The 19,004-nt window shown below is 39.8% G+C and overlaps 1 protein-coding gene across 6 annotated transcripts in view; it reads right to left on the reverse strand.

Moving 5' to 3' along the window:
• Positions 1-19,004, reverse strand: part of Pcnx1 (pecanex 1) — a 141,600-nt gene that overhangs the window by 43,309 nt on the left and 79,287 nt on the right. For 4 of the 6 annotated variants that reach the window (XM_035445621.1, XM_027418426.2, XM_027418425.2 and 1 more), the window contains 4 exons: positions 8,285-8,375; positions 7,980-8,037; positions 5,942-6,159; positions 1,558-1,711 (listed from right to left, as the gene is read on the reverse strand). In XM_035445621.1, the coding sequence (XP_035301512.1) occupies positions 1,558-1,711; positions 5,942-6,159; positions 7,980-8,037; positions 8,285-8,375 (521 nt within the window). The remainder of the gene's footprint in view (positions 1-1,557; positions 1,712-5,941; positions 6,160-7,979; positions 8,038-8,284; positions 8,376-19,004) is intronic. The other 2 variants (XM_027418427.2, XM_027418429.2) reach the window with 1 other exon arrangement.

Genomic DNA, 19,004 nt, shown 5'->3' on the forward strand with positions numbered 1-19,004 from the left:
TTCCCTTTTCTGTTTATGACAGCACTATTGCTCTAGTCAGCTAGTTAAACAACAACAACAACAACCTGTTGCCCCTCTCCTTATCTAACCACACTAGCCTGAAAATAGTGGACAAATTAACAAACAAGACATTCTAGAGTCAGAGAATGAGTTTTTATGGGTTAAGACAACAAAGGAGCCGGGCGTTGGTGGTGCACACCTTTAATCCCAGCACTCAGGATCTCTGTGAGTTTGAGGCCATCCTGGTCTACAGATCGAGTGCCAGGATAGGCTCCAAAGCTACACAGAGAAACCCTGTCTTGAAAAAGAGAAACAAAACAAAAACAACAACGACAAAAAAGACAACAAAGGAATAGATAACAAAGCTGAGGAAAATACAAGAATAAGAAACAGCAATTTTAACATATACACCATATTTAATCAAAGAGACTTAGCTACTTGTTATTGAAGGAGGAAGAAAAGAACTTAAGATGCCCATCACTGTAAAAACAAAGAAAACCATCAACCAGAAGTGATAACATGCTCTTTCGAATCTTGCCTGTCAGTTAGGCACACAGGACTAAAGCTTGCCAAAGAGGCAAGGCTTCCACATCTGAATCTGGACATAATGTGTATAAGGGAGTGATGACTAAAGCAATAAAAGTTGCTTTGCTGGCAATTATATAAACAAGAGTAGAGCATGCAAGGCCCAAGAATTCTCACCCAGTCAGCAACACACGCAAAGAATAAAGAAGCAAGAATAAATCAGTCATCCGAGGACCAAGAGCCACCCAGGCTGTGCAAGGTCATAGGGCAGCGGAAAGGGGGACATGGAAATGGAGACAGTATTAACAGATGTTAAATGACAGAGAATGCTCTGGCAATACAGAACAGAGCAATAACAAAATTGTTTACTTCAGATGTTAGTTCTAAATGGACAGAAAAATCAAGACAACTGAAGCAGGTGGATCAGCAGCTTTGGGAGGGCTCCGCACACCAGCATGTCTAAGGGAACAACCTATGCAGAGTAAGACGTAAGACTAAAAAGGGGGTACTCAGGTAACAGCCTGCACTGGTTTTAGGCAGAAGGCAAAGTTTTGGCCAGACATCAGCTGATGGGCTGGAGTCTCACATCTTCTTAAATGCTTACAAGACAACACAGTGGCTTCTGAGCGACTACTCAGTCAGTAACAAAGGGACGTACATATTTTCTTTTTGATTTCCCCTAAAAACAAAAACTATTGCTTGTTTTTTGACATTATGTAATCTACCAATGACAATTTTAATAAATTCACCCATAGAACAGAAGGCTCAGAGGTGAGAATATAAAGGTTAGTGCTGGTAAATTAAGCAGAAATAAATCTCAAAGACGAAAATGCTTATTTTAACAAATCTTCTCTATTAATTCGTTTTTAGTAAATTAAATTTACACACAATTATTTTTTAAGTTTATACCCTGCTTTGGTCCCTACATAATCCAATGTACACCTCCATGGAAAATAAACCTAAAAGTTATCATATTGTGGTAAGTTGGGGAATGGCCTTTAAACATGGCATGGAAGGCAGAGATGCTGATACCTTGAGCAGCGAGTACTGGCAGCTAGCTATCACCAGGCAGAACTGGAACACCCAGATGTCTCTGAAGAAGCCTTGGATGAGAAGAATGGATCCCAAAAAAGCCACAAGAATTGCCAGGACGACAGCTAATATATTCTCCAGGATCTCACGGTTTCTGTAGATGCGAATAGTAACAAAGAGGTCTATCATGAGTATGAGAAAATAATCAGACTGAAAATAGGGAAGACATCACCATGAGGCCTGCTGGGGTGTATTCTGGATGCCTGGTTTGAAGAACATTACACATCATACAGAAAAACAAACTACTATCTGTGGACAGCTGTCCTGTGACACCACGGCAGTGGAGTGCCCTCTAACAAGGTTGTCCTATGAAGACGTAATACACATTTTTCTCATAACATCTTCGCTGTAAAATAACTAACCAATTTGGATGGCAAATAAAGCTGACATAGGAAGAAGTTTAAAATGCAAAATCTCAAAAAAGTTTCTAGAAATTGTGAAATGTTATTTCGTAAGACAAAGCTTACAACCAAATCTGACAGCAAGTGGTTTTGTTTCTCCATGTCTCATCTTCATCTGAAATAATCCACTAACTCACTTACTAGAACCACTTTAACACAGGTTCTTACGTGTTAAGAATGAAGTACAACTAAGACCACTAATCTTGCCTCTATCAAAGCGGAGGCAATTCTTTGCCCAGTGAACTCACACTGTAAAAAAAAAAAAAGGCCCAAGATACCACATACAGAAATGAAGATTTATGCTGTACCAAAAAGCTAAAAATCTACCCAATTCATTTCTTGGCAGTTTTATTCATAAATGTTGAAGAAACACTTGTCAAACATCTTGCATTTGTAGAATATTAAGTGACATATATATAGCATGTCCACTATATGAACCAAATGTGACAAAACCATGTAAGTCTTCTTACTAAAAACATAAAGATGGAAAAACACATTACACCAAATTATTATTCATAATGGCTTTGTGGATGGATTACGGTATGCGTCTCTATTTTCAATACTTTCCACATACATACTTAACTCTTCTGTGAATAAAAAATTTGTAATCACAAAAATTTTAAAGCTCACTTTTATTAACTCAGTACTACATTTATAGCCACTAGCCATCCCCCATTTAAGAGTTCAGCAGTGTTTTTGGTCAAGAAGTATTGGTATTTTCATTCCATTGTAGGTGGTAGACACATGACTGGCCATCAGCTCCCTTCCCCATTCTCTCACTGCTGCTCACCATCTAGCTCCCTTATAACTTCAACACATGTCGCCTCTGGCTTTGTACAGTTTTCCATGTTGATGAATCTAATTATCAATTGGTTCTTTTATTGATTTTGGTTTTTGTGCCAAGCCTAGTAAGTTTTCTATAACCTTGAGGGTAAACATTTTGTTTGACATATTTTTGTCTTATGTTCCACATCTATGCTTATGATCAATTTTGATCTAGTTTTTGTGATATGGCACAAGGTACAGATTCAAATTTTATTTTTGCATATGGAAATCTGCTATCTTACTGCCAAATCTCCACTTCACTGATCTGAATAGTATTTAAATAACACTTGGGCCTGGAGTTTACAGGTAATCCCCATGTATTTAGATGGATTTATATCTTTTTCGGAAATTGTTCTTTTGTCTACTGTCAACTTATTGACCCAAAGCCGTTGATAATGTTCCCTTCATGCCCTTTAATTCCTGTGGGATCTGTAGTGACATCATACCTTACAGTTCCTAACTGGTCACCCGTGTCTCCTCCTCATTACACAGCTAAAGGTTCATCAGTTTCACTGCAGCTCCAAAGATAGTCTTGGGTTTCTTATTTTTCTGTTTTCTTACTAGGTTCTTGTTTGTCTACAGTTGGGATACGTGCTTATTTATCTAGTTCCTAGTGTAGAAGTGAATCACAGAACAGAGGTCTTCTTGTTCTAACTTAGGTACTCAGTGCTATAAATAAACTTATCTAAGGAGTCATTTTCATTTACTTTAAAATACTTTGTAGTTTTCCCCTCCAATTCTTCTCTATCCACGAATTACTTACAACTATTAACTTCCACATACATCAGGGTTTTCCAAGGCTCAATGATTTAATTCTGTTGTTAAAGACCACACTCCATGTGACCTAATTCTTTTCATTGACCCATATGGGTCAGAATCTGGTCAGTCTACATAACATCCCATGAGCACCTAAACAATATGTAATCTCATTATAGGCGTGGCTGCTCCATGAGTGCCAATAAAGTGTTCAAGTCAATTATCTCTGCAACAGTTGGGTTCCCAGCATTTCCAAAGAAGCATGTGTTGAAGGCTTGATCCCCAGCCTATGCAGCTATTGGGAGGCTGTGGCACCTGGAGGAGGTGTGGCTCTGTTGAAGGAAGTCAAGTCAGGGGTGTGCTTCTGAGGAGCTGCTGGAAGCCCTGCCCTTTCCTGTCTGTCTCTGCTTCCAGCAGCAAAAGTAATAAGCAGTTTCCTGTATGAAGGTCACTCTGCTATTCTGCTCATCACAGGCCCCACAGCAAAGAATCAAGTAAACATGGACTGAAACTTTGAAAACTGTGAGCCAAAAGAAACCTTCCTTTAAAAGCTAATTCAGATATTTTGTCACAGAACAAAAGGCTGACCGACTGCAAAGAGGTACAAAATTCACCTATAGCCGTAGGTTCATCTATTTCTCCTGATTCTATTGGTTTCTGCTTGATGGTCTTTTGAGGTGGCAGGGGTGCTGGTGAGAAAACCCAGGTCTTTCTGTGTGCTAAGCATGGCTATGTCACCAGGATACATTGTCAGCCCCTATGAAGTTTGAAGCTCTGTTTTAGGTACAGAAACATTTAGGGCTGTTATGTTTTACCGGTTAAATTGAGCCTTTATCATTATGAAATAGCTGTCTTTATCTTTGGCAATACCCTCTTGTGGTAGTTTGAATATAATTGGCCCCCATATTGGAGTGGGTATGGCCTTGTGGGAGAAAGTGTGTCACTGTGGGGGCAGGCTTTGAGGTTTCCTACACTCAAGATACTGCCCAGTGTCTGAGTCTACTTCCTGTTGCTTTCTGATCAAGATGTAGATGTAGCTAGCATTATGTGTCTGCCTGCACATTGCCATGTTTCCTGCCCTGATCATAATGGCCTGAGCCTCTGAACTGTAAGTAAGCCACCTCAATTAAATGTTTTGTAAGAGTTGCTGTGGTCATGCTGTCTCTTCACAGCAACAGAAACCCTAACGAAGACACTTTTGCTCTGAAATCTGCTCTTAAGAGTGGCCAGTCCTCTCAACCTCCGAGCCATCTCTTCACCTCCCTCTCCCCATGGGCTTTTAAAGGGTGTTTTAAAGATATTTTAATTACTGTATGTTGACAGTTCTTTTCCTTTCAATACTGTTAGAGCTGCGTTCTCACATGTGTAACTTTCAAGCAAGTGGATGTTTTCCTCATGTTTATTCTTCTGTATATTCTTTTGATATTTTTTTGTGGTTTTAAACACTTTATCACTGGACTTGAGTGAGTATGTCCTTTGGGTATGTTTCTCATGCTGCTTCTGCTTAGGCTGCATTGGGCTTCTTGATAGTTTTCGGGCAATATGCAGTGTTCACCATAATTTCTTCAAGTCTTGTCTCTTCTTGAAGTTGTTACACAACACACTCATTTTGGTTTTATCCTCTCGTCACTGCTTTACTCTGGATGGTTCTCCTGATATGCCTACAAGTTTAGTAATCTTTTTGTCAACCAAGTTCTAACCAGCAATCCTACCTAGCACATTTTATCGAAACATTGTAGTTTTCAACTCTGTAATTATTTTCTCTTTCATGTCTCTACTCAATTGTTCAATTGATGACTTAGAGTGCACACCACCGACCTCCCACTTGTCAGACTCACTGTCATCTACTGACTTATCTCTAAGGTTTTAAGTCTGTCTCTGATTCACAGGGAAAGTAAATCCAGTACTGTTCCTGCTTGTTGACTGGAACCAGCTACTGGTCACCAAGTCTGTAAGAAATGAATGCGTTGACCACTAGAACAGGATGCTACACAGCAGGGCAGTAAGGTTCCTCTTCCAGCTTTCCTCTTCCATATTACCTATAACCTTAAGATCATAAAATATTTCATGTGCTCTTTTAACAATCAACTGCATGACTCACACTAGCAAAAAAAAAAAAAAATCCTTAAATAATCTTCTTAGGATTACAGGAAAAAAAAACTTTTAATGGCTTAAGAGAGTTAATATTTAAAAGCTCTATTACTTTAAGTTTGATCTCCAGAGGATGAAAATAGAAAGCATTTTCCAATATGATATTTAGGTGAAAACATCAAAAAGTAATTAGGAAAAATTCAGTTTAAAAACACTACCTTCACATCTTTAATACCATGCTATGATCTTACCTATCAAACAGCGCCAAAAGTGTGAGTCTGTCAAAGTTAATGCTGATCCACAGCTGGGGTAGAATCCAAAAGCGGTAATAGTGTTTAACTTTTTGGGCAGCTTCTTCTGTGGGGCCATATGTGGCTGCCAAGTCAGGGCTTAGATCAATGTCCTGTTGCTCCAATAGATCTGTGTCAATGGTCAACAGTCTGTTCAACCGAATCTGTGGGCGAGAAAGCTAGAAACATGCCGGCACTGAAAGGGTTAATTAAATATTCTTGATCTAATCAGGACTCAGTTTGTAAATTACTTAGCCCCTAATTCCTTATTCTAGTTCACTTCTAGTAAAAACTCTATGATACCTGGAATCTACAGAAGGTGGCAACAGGAAGTAAATAAAACAAAGCAAATCTGATCACCAGACCTTTAGGGCAGGTGTCTGAAAGATATCCCTTGTTGTGGTCAGTGGGGCCCTCCCCGCTCCATCATCATATTTAAGCCCTATTCTCATTCAGTTATGAACTGTACTGTCAGAGGCAAATCTGAGCTTTTCAGCTCTCATTTCTTCCTCCAGTCTCATCACTATATTACTGTTTTTAAGCTCTTCTGTGTTAACAGGCTCCTCACCCGAACGTACAGAGAAAGCACTAACTTGATTTAATTTTAGGTTTTCTATTCACCAATCCTACAGTTTGCTCTTCCTCTGAAATCACCTTGGCACAGCACAGGGCAGGACTTTGCTGTCTCTGGATTCCTATGTCACTTAGAGTGGAAAATAAGCTGGGCATTGGTGGCACACGCCTTTAATCCCAGCACTCGGGAGGCAGAGGCAGAGGCAGGTGGATCTCTGTGAGTTCGAGGCCAGCCTGGTCTACAGAGCTAGTTCCAGGACAGGCTCCAAAACAATACAGAGAAACCCTGTCTCGAAAAACAAACAAATAAAAAAGAGTGGAAAACAACAGTATGATCATCTTTCCACTCCTGCTTCTAGCAGGCAAAGTCTTTACTATTCAAACACACATGGAATAGTCAAGAAAAACCACTGGTTTTATCATTAAATATTAATACTTCTCCAAACATTTTCTTATCATCTATTCTAGGGAGTCCCAATTCTGACACAATAGATGCTTTTGGCTAGAAATCTTTGCTATGGGGGGCTGTGCCAAACACTGCAGAATGTCTCTTGGCATCCCTAGTCCCTTTCTACAGTTTACAATGACATTCCTTCAGTGTGTCAAGTCAAATGTTTCCAGATACAGGCAAATACCCTCTGGCTGCAAACCACTGCTCTGTGCCACCTTACAGCCTCAGCCTTAAAACCCTGCTCACAACTCATCTTCAAGCAGCCATTAGAAAACCTTAGAAGAAAATGCATCCTCGTCACTAATAAGGATTTCAATCCCTTTTGTTTTCCAACTTGACTTATATGCATCTTGATAGCAAAAACCGTGTTTTAAAATCCCCATTTTATCCCATATAATACGTTTTTATATAATAATATTACTCAGTTTTCCACCAATACATACATTAGTCAATAAGTTACTTCGTCAACAGATGGTTAAAAAAAAGTACCAAATCATATTGTTCAAAGTGAGATTGTTGAATACGGTAGATGGCTCTGCAGGTTAAGGCACTTGCTGCCAAGCTTGAAGAATCACGTTTGATCTCTAGGACCCAGTCCCTTAACTTGTGCTCTGACCTCCATTCGTGCGCATGATCTCATGCACACACAAGTCCACACACAAAATAAACAAATGTAAAAACAAAACAAAAAAGACAAAAAGAAAAAGTATGGTACAACCGGATTATACAATGTTAAGTGGGCCTTTTGAGACCTGCAAAATATAGACCAGGGTAACTTGTGACTCATGCATACATACGGCTGGCTAACTGAAGTCTGTGAGGGTGTGAGAGCCATGGCAACAAAACAAAGGGGATTCTGCTACAGTTTCCCACAAAAGTGGCATTTTGTGAGTGATTTTTATGGCTAGCTGCATAAATACACTTTTCAGATTGACTCTAAACATGTTCCACATTATTAAAAACAAAAAAGCTTACCACGTCATGTGGATAAAATCGAACTGAGGTAGAACTTGATACATGAGAATCTGTGTCACTAAAATAAAATGAAAAAGACTTTAAGGAAGTAAATTGCTTGTTAAACAGAGTTTTTTTTTTTTTTTTATCAGTTAACAATTAGACCATACTTATACTACCTTCATTCTTCCGTGTAAATACCAAAATGCAAATCATCATTTTCCTAAGTTATGACCCAGAGTACTGTGTGAGCACCCAAGTTCTATACCTCAACAGTTAACCCTTTAAACATGGAAGTCACACACTCCTGATGCCTCCACACCTACCAGATATTGGATGCTCTTCTTGCTGCTGGTTCGAAATTCACAAGTGACATGTCACAGCCACCAGTCTCATAGAGCGTAGAAGAGAGCTTACCTAGAAAATGAACCAGTTTTGAAAAGAGTCATTAGGATAGCCAGAAGTTTTCCTTTATGATATACTAAATTTTCTAACTTTGTATATTAGAAAAACTCTACAATCCATTTTAAAACCATAATCTGCATGCAGTTCAGAATGTGTGTGATAAAATTGCAGCACACATGACCAAGTATTAAAAGGAAGAGATTCTAGTCAGCTTTCTTTTTCCCTTCCCAAATAATCATGTTGACGAGTGAGTTGATGTTCACAAGCCACCTGGCCTGAATGTACTATGCAAAGCTACTCAAAGTTTGAGGCAGTTCAAACTTCGTGAGAATAAAATGGTTATTTTTATTTTGTTCAGAAGAAATGAAAAGTCAAAAATGGCTCAAAGGAAGTTAAATAATGTTGGTACTAATTAAACTATTTAATAAACATTAGTTATACAATGTTTTCAAAAGAGTTGTATAAACATTTAGGAATGACAATTGTTAAAACAAAATAGCTCTAAAGAATCTAAAGGGATTAAAAATTAAACTGACTAAAATGTAAATGGATTAAAAACCTAAGAATTAAATCCTATCTCTAGGGAGCTGCACCTAATCCCAAGAAACCCCTTGCCCAAGAAACCCCTGCTGCAATGCCCTACACCTACAACCATGGCCCTGTCTACAACAGTCTGCCTTTCCATCTTTGAAAAGAACAAAGAAAAATAAATAAATAAAATGAAAAGAACAAGAAAATAACAGCACAAACGCCCAGCTGTCTCAAAACAAACTCCATTATATACAATAGTTTCTACTAACAGGATTTTGAAGCTGAGACACTGCTTGAAACACGGTGTCGTGTTTCACAGACCTTGAGGCTCTATGGAGGTATAACTCTGACAGGGAGGGGGTATATGCAGATCATATAAATAAGTCTAAACTGCTAAGAAGCCAGTGAGATAACGCAAATACTTAGGCAGCTCCATGGTTTGGTCCAGGCTTTGAGAATTTTAGAAGCTGCAGTTACTAAGATTCCACTGTCTCATACCTAGGCTGCCTTGAACTTCTTATCTACTCAAGGATGACCTGGAACTTCTGATTTTCTCTTCCTCCAGAGTGTTGGGACTACAAGGGTGTGCCTTTATACCCAGTTTGTCAAGTGCTGGAGATGCAACCCAGGGCTTCATGCACATTACACAAGCACTGGACCAACATCCTGGTCTGAAATATGAGCAACCTTTAAAATTTTTAATAAAATTTGGTCTTTCACAATTTCATATATACATATAAATATTATACAGTGAGTTCTGATTTCTGTCACCCAATATCAAGACTCTTAAAGGGAGTATTTCAATTAAATGCCAGAGTGCAAGGTCAGATTTTTCTATGTCCAAATGAAAATACAAAATTACAAGGACTTTTAAGTAACAAAGACCTCCTAATACACTGATATTATAACTAAAGATTCATAAAACATTCTAGCTATCACTTCATCTTTTAATATGACTCCATCCCAAACATAATATTCCAGTGAATAATAAATGCTTGATTGCATTCTATTGGTCATTAGGTAATGTAAAATTTACTTTACTATTGCATTGTCCATAGAATAATACACTATGGAAAGTCCGGGAAACGATTCAGAGAAATACTCCTTTCAACAGAGACAGAGTGAGATGATTCATCAAATGAGTAATAAAGGGGAAATATGGTGACAGGGACAAGTTCCAATACTTTAACTATTATATAAGCATAAAAAGAGAAAAATACTTCCCACATAGCATAGTTTTACTTTTAAAGGGTGGACTATGAATACATGGATTGCCCAAGTCTGTTTTCTCTGCTCTTTCAGTCAGTTCCAAGTAATTTAAAAACCACATTAGTGGCCAAATCTGTCAATCTGTTTACTTCTTAGAAGTCACTGAAAATTTTCCTCAAGTATGATAGAGTGGGTTGCAGAAATTGCTAGTAAATAAGTGACTGTGTGTGGTGTTCAACAAGAGAGGAATGTATACAATTTGTACATATTTCAGAAATCAGTTAATTTTGTATTCAACAGTTCCAATTAACTGCAGGATTTTCTGAATATTAAAGTTTACACAGAATTTTGGCAATGTGTTCTGTCTGTCTCCATATATTTAAAGTAGCATTTCTCTACAACCAATCAACAAATGATGCTATCTTTGTAACTGTCAAATGCAACAGTGAAGAACATCAATTTCAAAATGATTTAAAAAATAAAATTCACTTAGGAGTATACAAACATACATGCATACATACACACATACATATATGTAAACAACAATTAAAGGGAAAGAGGCCTGAAACCATGAAAAGGAGGGGGGAATACAAGGCAGGGTTTGGAGGCAGGAAATAAAAAGGGGGAAATGATGTCACTGAATTTGAATTTAAAAAAAATTAAAGCAATAAAATTCAGACATTTAAAGAGAAACAGAAAACATGTCTCAAAATGAGACCAGCAGTCAGGCATGACTCCAACAGCACTGAATCTTCTGGAGAACCTGCTAAGTGTTGTGGCCTGCCCCAGTCACATGGTCTACATCAAAGCCCACCCATGGAAACCAAGCTGAACTGCACAGCAACGCTCCCCTGCACTCTTTGATCTCTTCACAGAGCAACTGACAGCACTCTGCTAGCTCTGCATTTTATTCACAAGATGAACACATCAGGGGGAAATGTGCTAAAAATACACAGCCTACGGATTCAATGAAACATTTACTAACATGCCAATGCACTAACTTGATAGTCTAGCAAAGGCAATCTATTCCCCAAACTGTGACAGAACTATATACCACCATTGTTTATAACAAAATACTCAAAATTTAAACTTGAAACTCAAAATGTTCTTAGGAATCCATTTAATATCTAGCAATCAAAACCCTCAGACTGCACTTTTTTTTGTAAGGAAGAAGGCTGAGCGTCCACAAAGTATACCCTCTCCATCCCATAATTAACCATGTTTAAATGGTTCAGTCATTGTTTAAGAAAAACAAGTCAATTTATGACCAAGTAAAACACTAAAGCTGGTATTTCTAATTTGTAAAAGTGATATTATCATCACAAGGCAATCTCTATGGACAAGAGATAAGTTAAGGCACCCAGCAATTTCTCCAATGACTATTTAACAATTAATGCTACTGCCAACAAAACTCAACTTGTTAATCATGCAAAATCTTTTCTGAATAGGAAAATTGTACCTCAGTGCAGAATGTGAACCATTGACAATGGAGACCTAACGTCTACGGACTGAAGCCAGAAATGGCAGAGCAGACATTCTGAACATCATCGGCATGACACTCTGAGAGGGGGCTCTCCAACTATTTCCATCTGTAGGACACCCAGCACATGGTACACAACACACTGGGAATGTTAAGCACAGAACTCTCCTTCAAAACTCCTATGGCATCCTTGATGCTTGCTCTAGACCCCCACATGCATTGGAAGGAGGCGGCTACCAGGGCAGATCTCTCTACTCCTCCAGGAACCAGCAACAAGAGTTGTTTTACTTTCCTGTAGCCTTCAGACTTCTGAACCTCCTCTTGCTTCACCTGGCACATGCTTTACTGTAGCCTCCCATTTAGGAAGTGTTACTCTTAGGGCAGAAAGGGGCTACAGGAGGGCAGATATGTAAATGGATTTAGAAGACTACCGAGGGACCACATACTCTCAAAAAGTACTAACGCTTCTGCTCTGATACGTATCATGCCCCATCTCTCCATGACTCTACTACACTTTTCAGAGAGAAGCTCTCACTTCTAGTGTGGCATCTCCTTATTTCTATGAGCGGTGACTCTAAGTCTCCAAGGTAACCCGTGTTTTCACCCAGACAGAAATGAATCACTGTGTTTCTGCTAATAGGCTAACAGGCTTGTTTCTTCCAACACCAGTGGCCAGCAAACTTTCTCTATGAGTTCTCAGGCTTTGTGTTCCAGATACTCTTTTGTCAGAACACAATCCAAGAATGGAGTTGCTTGAGGGGAATTGTGAGTGCTTATGAGAAAACTTCAAATAAGACAAGTCTTATGACTTTAGTTTCTTCAAAAGCATGGAATGTGCTTTTGTGCCCCTGCCAAGTGCAGCAGATAGGAGTGAGTTTACTTCACATTATTCGTCACAATTGGCTATTGTTATTTGTTTATATGCCTTTATGGAAAAACATGTTTTGCAACCAGTGGTTTGGCAGCCACATGCAGCTTGCCCTTGTGACTGTACACTTCACTCATGTGACTCTTCTTAACCCTCGGAGTAGAAACTGTCTGATGCTCTGAATAAAGTTGGCTACTGGCAATAGACTGAAATCCACCTCCTTTTTAGGCTTCATTCTCCCAGGTCATACTGCCAGTTACAGCAGTAAACACTCTATGATGTAGCATTCAGGTCCGTCCTTTTAGCATAAAGTCACCACAAAATATACATACAAAACACACATTCTTTTTCTTATTTACAAAACCAAGTGTCAAGCTGTACTAAGCCCACAGGCTGTAGTTTAATAACCTGTGTTCTACCTAGATTCAGAGTTTCAAACTTCTAAAACCCTTTAATTCTTTTTTAAAGACTTTATTTTCAATACTGTGCGGTGTGTGTGTGTGTGTGTGTGTGTGTGTGTGTGTGTGTGTGTGTGTGGTGCGCATGTGCGGACAGATGCGTGTTGAGTGTGGGCTTGAGCACTTTAGTGAAGTGCCTGTGTTGCTCAGAGGATGGCATCACATTCCCTGGAGTTATAGGCAGTTGTAAGCCACCAACCACATGGGTGCTGTAAACCAAACCAGTATCTTTTGCAAGAGCAGTAACTGCTGTTAAGTTCTGAGCCATCTTTCCAGGTTAACTGCAATGGAAACTGAATGGATACAATGGAAATCAATTGTAATTTCATGTTTCACATTCAGAACCAGCCCTTCCTCCTGGAAAAAACAATGACTGACAGGGAGTGTGAGAAGAGGGCAGGTGTGAGAGGCTGGTTTAAAGGGAGTGGGGAGGATGCTGAACTGCACAGGATCTCATGCTTGGCAGCACAGGTGACTGCTGTGTTTCACTGAATGGGTCCCATGCTCAGGTTGCAACTCGTCTTATATCCCTAGTAAGGCTCCATTCGTTTTCCTTACTTCCCAGATCAGCTGAACTTGTCAAAGGACACATCAAAGCTCACACTCCACTCTGGTTTCATCATCTACTCACATATTACTTCAAACGGGCAAACATACTGTGTGCTATTTATGGTATTTGGAATGGTCAATAAACTGAAAGACAAACCACATAATAGGAAAAAAAACACTGACAAACGAGTCAAATCTAAAATATCAGAGACCCTTATACCTAACCACTAAGAGGACTAGCAACCTACTTCTTATGACTCAAATACTGAGATATGTGTGGTATATGTATGCCCTGCCCCCAAGATCATGAGTTGCCTATCATCCATAGTCACAAGAGAAACCCACATTTCAACCACAGTAAGATGCCATCATGCACACCCATCAGGGTTAAAACTGTGAAAGCCAACGACAGCACAACACTGGCAAAGATGAGAAGCAAATGAAAGAACTTGTGGCTGGGAATACTGAACTGACTTTGTTGTTATTGGTGGTGGTGGTAGTCTGTGTGTGGTGTAGCTACAGGAGGATGTCGGGTGTCCTGCTCTATCACTCTCTGCCTTGTTCCTGTGAGACAGGGTCTCTCACTGAACCTGGAGCTAGATTGGTGTGCAGCAAGCCCCAGTGACCCCTCCTGTCTCTGCCTCATGAGGTGCTTCAGTTACAACCACATGTGGCTCCATTCAGCTTTTTACTTGGGTGCTGGGGATTTGAACTCAGGGACTTGTGCTTACACAGCAAATGCTCTTAACCACTGGGTAATTAAAAGGTGGGGGAGAGATTTGAGACGGGCTCGATGGTAGTAGAGTACCTGCAACCATGCTCGAAACCCTGAGTTCAATCCCCTGCATCACAAAACTAGAGAACCAGTTTAAACACTGTTTACAATATCCATAAACTAGAAATTACACAAGTGCCCATCAACAGCTAAGTGGATAAACCATATATGATATGCTCCCACAATGAAGTACTAGTCATTGAAAGGAACGAACTAATACAACAACATGACGAACCCAACAGATCCTGCGTGAGAAACTGAACACGAGAGGCCACACACGACCGACTCTATCTGCTCCAGGAAAGGGAAGACCTCGGTGACAGAAAGCAGAGCAATGACTGACAATGCAGTGTGGTGCTCGTGTTGAGCTGGAAACTGCCAGAAGACAATGGCAAACAATGGCTCATCAAGAGCTGAAGGTGCTACACACCTACATCCAGCCCTCAGTTTTTGCCATGTTACTGACAGGTGGCACCGTCCCTTACACAGATATACCACCTGAGTTATTTTTGATCCTCAAATTCTAGGGCTCAAGTGACCTTCCCACATTGGCTTCATAAGTAGCCGAGACTAAAGGTGTCTACCACCATGCCCACCTCAACTGTTTTTTAAAGCTTGATTAGTCTTACGCTAATTGTTTCTTTGGAGATCAAACAAAATAAGGGATGAACATGCTTTTACTGACTTCTTTCACAAAGTGGCTTAGAACAAGTGAGGAGGTCTAAAGCATTGCCACTTAAGAAGTGTCAGCTATGTTCCTGCCACAGCACCTAGCACGGTACATAGCTGGCAGATGCCAAATGCACGTTGCATACATGAGCTGCAGAAGTCACACTGTACTGATGTATGAGAGCTGACTTCCACAGTGGCCCCTGGGGAGGCAGTATGACTGACCTAAGCAGAATGTTACCCTTTATCCAGAAGTAATAGCATTCTTATAACAATTTAGTACAGAAACATTCTGAATTTCTGACAGTGAGCTAAGTCATTCTCCTTTGAAAAATCATGAAATAATGCATTGTTTTAAAGTTGCAAGGTAAACTGCAAAAAACAAGCTTTAGGAAAATGTCAGAAATAAAGCACTAATTTTATTCATTGAATATACACCATTATTTTACATTTCACACTCGCTAACATGACATTTCATCCAGGGCCTTTAATGTTTATAATCCTGTAAGAGTTGGGTGCCTTGTCTCCAGCTTCTCAGTTCCTAGAGCCATTTTTCACAGAACTAGAAAGTTTTGTGTTCATACTTGACATATATTTGTAACCTCTCAATTATCAACAGTAAAAAAGACATTTTATTAAAGGAGGGGGAGTAGTGGTTTCCCACTGCCTGAAGAGGGAGGGGTTGCACCGGGTCACACATGGGGTTTTCTGAAGGGGACAGAAGTACTCTAACTCTCGCCTGTGGCACATTTACAGGAACATCATGTTAAGTGGGTGAAGTTTACTGTATCTACTGATACATCCATAAAACTGAAGGAAAATAAGGTTAAAACAAAGAATATCCAGATGATACATCCATAAAACTGAAGGAAAATAAGGTTAAAACAAAGAATATCCAGGTGAGTCTGGGTGGATTGATGAGTGTCAAAGTATACATTGGGTGAAACTCCCACAGACTCTACCCAGACAATGGAGACTGACACATTTGCTGTCCGTGTTTCACATTTTAACAATCTTCCTAGAATATTCAGAGTGCATAAAGTGAGGAACATTCCCACCCCCGAGATACTCAGTGCCAAGAGCATCTTCTGTGTTCTTCAAAACAAATTTGACAGACACTTTGCCCCAAGGCAAATGGATCATTCTCCACACAGATACTGCCCCCTTCCTAATCAGCTTTTAATTGTCAATAGTGTAGATTTATGGGCTGGGGAGATACTTCCGTAAAGTGCTTGCTAAACAAGCATGTGGACCTGAGGTCAAATCCCCAGCACCCATGTAAAATCAGGACATGGTGATAAACACCTGTGATCCCAGGTAAGGGGGACTGGTAGTGACAGGTGGATGGGGGTGAAAGGAGGGCACTCTGGCCTGCCCAGTCTAGCCTCAACCATGACCTCCAGGTTTAGTGTGAGAGGACCTGTGTCAAAAGTACAGTGGAAAATGACAGACACTTATTTTGATCTCAAGCCTACACATGCATATGCAAGTATACACTCATACCCACTAATACAGATTTACTAAGGGCTCAATATTATCAACTCTTTAAATTATTTTATGTGTATGGATGTTTTGTTCACATGCGTGCATATATACATGCATGCCTCATGCCCTCCAAGGCCAGGAGAGGCATCCCATCCCCTGGAAAGCCACCATGTGGTTGCTGGGAATCGAACCTGAGCCCTCTGGAAGACCAGCCAGTGCTCACAATGGCTGAACCACCGCACCAGTCTCTACTTTATCAACTCTTACGATATATTACTTGGATTATGTAAAACATCACCTTTAAGTGATTTGTTAGTAATGGGTGCTTAAAAGTTCTTTTTACAGTTTTTCAAAATTATTAACAGTAATAGGTGACTATCTTAGTGCATTAAAATTCATGTTTATACAATCTGGAGATGCAAATACATGGACATTTTGGTCTGTGATTTTTAATTCCCATTACAAAAATGATCTATTCATTAGTCACCCATTTCCCCAGGCTCTTTGCCATGGACACCACTACAGTTTCAACAGTCGAAAGGAATCCTAAAGAGTTTATTTTTTAAGATTTATTTTTGGTGCATTTTCATGTATACTTGGTTTTGGCTGACCATTGTCCCCACCCTTTCCTGGTTCCCATCTCCCTGACCTCCATGCCCACTTAACCACTTTTCTAGCAGGTCAGTGATCTTCCTTTTACTGGTGGAAAAAACTTGATTTGGGGGTGTCTCCTAAGAATCCAACTTACATTTTACATAACACAGGCTCTACTCAACTTTAGTCTGTGATCTTAGGGGTGTTTAACATTGGGGGTGCAGACCATCTGGGCTTGCATATTAATGATCCTTCATAGTATGTTAGGAAGGGACCATCCTTGGAATTGCTCTCAATTCCTGGAGCAATGCAGGTACCCAAAACTCTTTAAAACACTAAGCTGTAGCTTTTCTATGGTAACACTGATAAACTTCTGAGCATTATCTAGGAAATAAATGAGTTTCTTATGAGGATTAGAAACAAAACAAAAGCCCCCAACCGGCCAGATAAAATATAAACAAGGTTTGAGCTCTCCACAGAGGAACTAATAGCAGGATACAAAGCTACAGGGATGTTCACTGTCCTTGACTGATAATTCTACCTAACTCTAATCCTGACGAATTAATCACTGCTGTACACACAGGCTCACATAAAGTGCCTTCAGCAAAGTGCTCATTACTATAGAAGTAGCAGGAGACTTCTCAAAGGACAACCATGGGCCTACTTAACTGATTAAATGAATTATGACCTAGTGATATTTTATTAACAAGTACTGACAATGGTCATTTGTCCAACTAACTTATTAATGCCATGCACTGGCACATTTAATACGCATAATCCTTGCACTAAGCCTTCAAACTGGCATTAGTATTGCCTCCTTTGATAAATGAGGAAACTGATGCAGAGGGAGAGGGAACAACCTGCCCAAGGTCACACAGCTGAAAAGAGGCAACCCTGAAGGATCCGACATCCATGGTCTCAATGCACACCTGCACTGACGTGCCCATACCTACGCACAGACCCACACGCGTGTACATACTTAAAAAAAAAGTAAATCTTTAAAGTGATCTTATGTTCAAAATTTATCCAACATTACATCATTCGAACACTTTAAAATACTTTAACCAAACTTGCACAGAAATGAATTCTATAAGAAAGGCAATATTCCAAATTGTTCCTTTAAATTATATTGCTTGTAACTCGGTTTCTAAAATTATTAACAATTATGCATGCTAGAGATTTGTATGAATATATGGGTATGTGTATATTTATGTATTCATGTATGTCTTTTATACATATACTGTACATGTGCTTTTTGTTGTTGTTGTTTTGTTTGTTTTTCCAGACAGGGTTTCTCTGTGCAGCTTTGGAGCCTATCCTGGCAGTCGCTCTGGAGACCAGGCTGGCCTCGAACTCACAGAGATCTGCCTGCCTCTGCCTCCTGAGTGCTGGGATTAAAGGCATACGTCACCAACGCCCGGCTACATGTGTATTTTTTGCATGTAAAAATTATATGGGAGCTGGGCATTGGTGGCGCATGCCTTTAATCCCAGCATTCGAGGCAGAGGCAGGTGGATCTCTGTGAGTTCAAGACCAGCCTGGTCTACAAGAGCTAGTTCCAGGACAGCCTCCATAGCCACAGAGAAACCCTGTCTTGAAAAAACAACACAAAACAAAAAACCCAAAAAAAACAAAACAAAACAAAAAAAGACTGTAAATATGTCATACTTCTAGGGAACATTCCAGCTAACTTTTCTCTTTATTAATATTATTTTATCGGCTCTGTGTGTGTGTGAGAGAGAGAGAGGGGGAGGGAAGAGAGAGTGAGGGAGGGGGGAGAAAGAGAGAGAGAGAGGAGAGAGAGATCTTAGAGGAGTCAGTTCGCCTCTCCTACCATGTGGGTCCCAGGGGTGCCAGTTGTGGCAGCAAGCACCTTTACCACCCAGCCATCTCGCCAGTCTTACTTGGTTTCTCTTCTAGAAATAAATTCTTATTAGGGAAAATTATTGAGAGTTTGTTTTATTTTATGCCTGGTCTATTAGTCTAAAACTCTGAAACAGTTAAAAATGAAGTCCCTTACTCT

This window comes from Cricetulus griseus, chromosome 5 (assembly GCF_003668045.3).
Source record: "Cricetulus griseus strain 17A/GY chromosome 5, alternate assembly CriGri-PICRH-1.0, whole genome shotgun sequence".
In the NCBI taxonomy this organism is placed as follows: domain Eukaryota; kingdom Metazoa; phylum Chordata; class Mammalia; order Rodentia; family Cricetidae; genus Cricetulus; species Cricetulus griseus.